The sequence below is a fragment of the Morone saxatilis genome, unplaced genomic scaffold, assembly GCF_004916995.1.
Source record: "Morone saxatilis isolate NCDOM2014 unplaced genomic scaffold, NCSU_SB_2.0 Contig10, whole genome shotgun sequence".
NCBI lineage: Eukaryota > Metazoa > Chordata > Actinopteri > Moronidae > Morone > Morone saxatilis.
Window position 1 is genome coordinate 11,644,079 of NW_023339652.1, and position 4,664 is coordinate 11,648,742.

Genomic DNA, 4,664 nt, shown 5'->3' on the forward strand with positions numbered 1-4,664 from the left:
GGATGGATGGATGGATGGATGCACGAATGGCTGGGTGAAGGTTTGACTAATATGGATGGATGGGATGGATAGATGAACGAAGAGCCGGGGGGGGGGGCTGGAAGCAGGGGGAAAGTTACATTGAAGGGTGACGCAGGAATGGGTGGATGGATGGGGGGGTGTGGTAAATGAATGAATGGATGGATGTGCGGAGAAAGAGGGGTCAGGTCAAAAAATGGCAGATATAAGCGTGTGAGGAAGGATTATAGAGAGACATGGATGGCTAATAATAGCTGAATGAATGAGATGGGAGTGTTTATGCAGCTGCTATATTATACGCTGAAGTGCTAGCAGACAGACACACAGATTGGTAGAGAAAGACTGAAATATGGTCAATCCCACTGCCAAACATTTGCATCTACTGCTTCTCCAAAAACTCCTCTATGGCAGACAATTGCAGGATAACAGCACAGCACAATTTCTTAACCAGGAAGAGCACATTTGAAGAGGAAGACGTCAACAAATCTACTCAGAAAATTGTTTTTACCCTGAGTGGACTCAGTGACTTGCTCTGTGTCGCATAGCAACCACCCTTTCCCACTGGGAGCACGTGCGTGTGTGTGGGTTGGGGGGGGGGTGTATAATACTGTATGTGTGTGTTTTTGAGTGTATATTGGGTTTGTTCAGAAGAGTGTGTCTCCGTGAAGAAGTAGCCTATTAAGGTTTGTAGGATACTTGATAGAACCACAAAGGCAAGGGTCGCTGAAGTGCTTCCCACCCTTACTGCCATTATTTTGTTTGAAAAATGATAGCATATGGAGCTATTTCAGCTTCCAATGTAGTTCTACAGCAGCCCTTTACCTTTATACACCGTTGGCAGAGTTATGTATGTGTTTCTTAGTATATAAACGTACAAATGCCGTGTTTCTGGGTACAAAATGACCACCAACTTCCTTCCACCATTTCTAATTTTTATTTTCACACCATACGAAATAGAAAATGTCACATTTCAATTATTTTGCACAAGGAGGACACAGATGGGGCAGCTCCTGCAGCAAACACGCTGTCGCTGATATCGACAGTCATTGTTCTTTGCAGAATATCGCGCGCAGCACCCCGTGGACGCGCCATAAATCGATTAATTTCCCCGCGTAATGCCGATTGACAGCTGTGGAGGTTTGCTCAGCTACAAATGAAGTAGAAATTGTCATTATTAATATTCAGATTTATTGCTTTAGTTTGAGCTGAAACCCTCGAGGGGGAATGCTGTCTGATTTATTTCCCCTCCCCTCAGTGTTCCATCTCTAATTGGACTTTTCTAATGATTAACTGAGCCACTCCATGGCGAGGCCTCACTCCCTGCAGCCCGACGAGGAATTTCCATCATTCGTAGAAGATTATCGATTATTTTTTTTGCTGCCTTTTCCGGCAGTCCTTGGTAGGAATTTCCTGCTGAAGGCAGCACTTTAGAATTACTACCTTGGCACTGTTGCATATGTACTTTTATAGTACATCGACTATAAAGAGCGTAATAACGTTTATGCAATAAAATATGTTTAATTTCTTCTACATCTGTGTCGCATGGTTTAATAATAGAGTAACGTGATATCACGTACAGTGCATACTAATATATGCCATCTTGGTAGGGAGAATAATATTCCTTGTTTTCTTGTGGGTTCATAGTCAAAAAGACAAACCACAGTCGCATTCATTGATAAGGACGTGTGTGTGTGTGTGTGACATGTCTGAAGCAGCATTGAGCATCTTTTCTCTTTAACTGTCATCTGGCTCTGTCTCTTTGGAGATAAACAGCTGTGTCCTTGGGAGAGGAACCGTGCTGATCTTTTTTGTGAACTTCCCCTTTACCTTTCAGTCCCCTTCTTCTGTGCGCGCATTTCCCCTCTGTGGAAGATTTGAATGCAGATTATGAGCCGGGTCTTTTCATCGTCTCGTCGTCTCTCCGCTTTGTGTACTCTGATGCAGATTGAAAAGGATTTACCATAATCTGTAGACACATCACAAGTGCTGATGGCATTGTAAACAGTGAGGAACTGGCGTTTTAATGTATGGATGCCACAGAAATGTTTATCGTCATTCAAAGCAGACCAGGGCATTTTTCATCTTATCTGTTTCTCCTTTGAGTCACATTTTTTTTTGAAGAAAATGTCTGGGAGAGCAAACAAAAAACGGAGTCTGTGAGCCAGAATCAAGAAGTGTGATGTTTCTGAAGAGTCATGATCTATAACAGGAAGCAGTGACATCAAATCGGTCCTTTGATTCCACTAACATTCATTTGGCATTGGAGTGTTTTTCTTTCTCTATTTTTAGCCACTGTGTACTTTTATTCTGGTCCCTGAACTTGATATTAATATCACAACACAGAAACTAGGAGTATTATACTCCATTTGAGTTGGATGTTAGTTTACTCTGTTTGGCCATTTGCCAGTTTGTTCATGAATGTTTTTTTTAAGGATTCAACAAAAACGTGTGGACGCTAATTCACTGTGTCAGCCCAGCGGGGATTCAGGTAGCTCTGCAGTGCAGAAAGCCTCCTGCTTCAGCTCCCGGTGTGTGCATAACAGATGTTCTGCATTTTGTCGCCACACAGGCCTTTTTCGTGAAGGACTACATTATGAATCACCCAGAGGACGGCGAGAAGATCGGGCGACTGAGAGAACTCATGTTTGAGCAGGTTTGTAATAAGAGATAAAAAGGAAACAGCATGTGATTGTCCATTTACTCGCTTGTTCTGGAGCTTTCGCAATCTGCAGAGGAAGGATGGGAGGAAGCTGGGTGCTGTTAAAAGCACTCGAACAAGCGAGAAGGCGGAGCTTGAGTTTTATGTCAGAGCCGGACTGATACTGGATTTTCGAGGCCGCTACCTGTGTCGCTGATATATACGCTGATACTGATATATCTGCGATAAGCTAATGTCGGCTAATATATTGACCTAGGTAATTTATTAGTTCAGCTCTCGTACATCTATCAGGCGAGATTTTGCTGATATAACCTGTATTATTTCCAGATATTTCATTTTTCTCACTGTAGTTATAGTTAGTATTAGTAGTAGTAAATATTGCAAAAAACGGGGATGTTAGCCAGCTCTTGTTTTGCAGGCGCACATCCTGGAGTACGGCCTGGCTGTGCATGAGAAATTCATTCACCAGGACATGAGGCCTCTCCACAAGAAGCTAGTGGACCAGTTTCATCTAATGAAATCCAGTCTTGGCATACAGGTAAGCCGGAAAAACCGCTGGGATCCTTCCAAGTGAAGGGTCCCTTTAGTCTTTTGAAGAGAAAGCCACCCACTCATTAAACACACTTCCTTCATCTCCATTTGTGTGTATTTTATTTTACATACCTCACGCTGACACAAAGAAGCGTTTAATCATGTGCACATCCTTTTCTCCAATTTCAACACCCCAGGAGTTTCCAGCTTATGTGCGCGCAAGTCCTGTGCACTTCACCAACGGGAGCCCGCGAACATGCAGGAACTCTGTGCCCAACATCATTAGCCCAGACGGTGGCAGAGGGGTTGCCAGGCGGAGGTGACGATCTCTTTTGTTTAAAGTTTTTGTCTGTTTTCTTTAATTTTTAGTATGATGGTGATGATACATCTACATCTTTCTTTTGTCTTTATTATCATTATTATTATTATATATTAATGTTTGAAATTTATGAACCACCCTAAAGCTCTTTTATCTTACTATTAAATTTCTGCTTCACATTGTCTCACCTTTCTTCGCTTTCTCTTGATGTGCTGTCCTCCACTGCAGACCCTTCTCTTCTTCTTTCTTTTTTACTTTTTTGTGTCCCCACCTTACCTCAAACACCACGCTCTGTGCCTTTGCTCTCTTCTTCCTTCCGTTCTTTACCGGCGTGGCTCCATCTGGGCATACAATAGGTGGAGGAAGGGGGGTGGCTGGCTGGCACCCACAGGGATATGTCTGTGTGGCTGCTGCCAGGCCAGCAGGCAGACTGTCTGTGTGTGTGTGTGTGTGTGTGTGCGTGCGTGCGTGCGTATGCGTGTGTGTTTTGATGTGTTCAGTGACCCTGCCACTCTGTCTACCTGCGACATTCTGCCTCCACAGTCTAATCCCAGGAGGCACAGCCACACAGAAAAATACAGACACACACATTACCTCCATCTCCCAGTGACATTTTGCGTTTTACTTATTGAGTTTTGATTTCTTTTTTGTACTCTGTTGCAACACAAAACCAGGTTACATCTATTATTTAATCTTTTTTTTGGTAAAGACTTCTGCTTTAACCTTCCTTTGAAAATCCCATTGAGTTTGTTCTCTAACCTTTATTTTTTGGCAAACAAGTGCTTGATGAAATGCTGTGATTGCTGCATTGATTATCTTCTTATAATCTGACATTTTCTATTTCTGTTTGTGTTTTTTCCTTCATGCCTCTACGTTTGTCCGCCTCATGCTGAATTTTCGGTGAGTGAAAGCTAATGAAACAAAATACCATAATCTGTCTCTCTTTACCAAAAGCCACCGTGACCTTCTCTTTCTGTGTTCCCCTCACCCTCAGACCCCTCAGCTACCCTGCGGTGAACCGCTACTCCTCATCGTCTCTGTCGTCTCAGGCGTCCAATGAAGTCAGTAATATCACAGGGCAGTCCGAGAGTTCGGATGAAGTCTTCAACATGCAGGTAATCTCTCTCTCTCTCTCTC

At 43.2% G+C, this 4,664-nt stretch overlaps 1 protein-coding gene across 1 annotated transcript in view; it reads left to right on the forward strand.

The window, feature by feature from the left end:
• dock4b (dedicator of cytokinesis 4b) overlaps positions 1-4,664 on the forward strand; it is an 84,152-nt gene that overhangs the window by 65,357 nt on the left and 14,131 nt on the right. Inside the window, 4 exon segments of the mRNA XM_035680857.1 lie at positions 2,588-2,671; positions 3,096-3,215; positions 3,406-3,527; positions 4,531-4,642. Of these exon segments, the coding sequence (XP_035536750.1) occupies positions 2,588-2,671; positions 3,096-3,215; positions 3,406-3,527; positions 4,531-4,642 (438 nt within the window).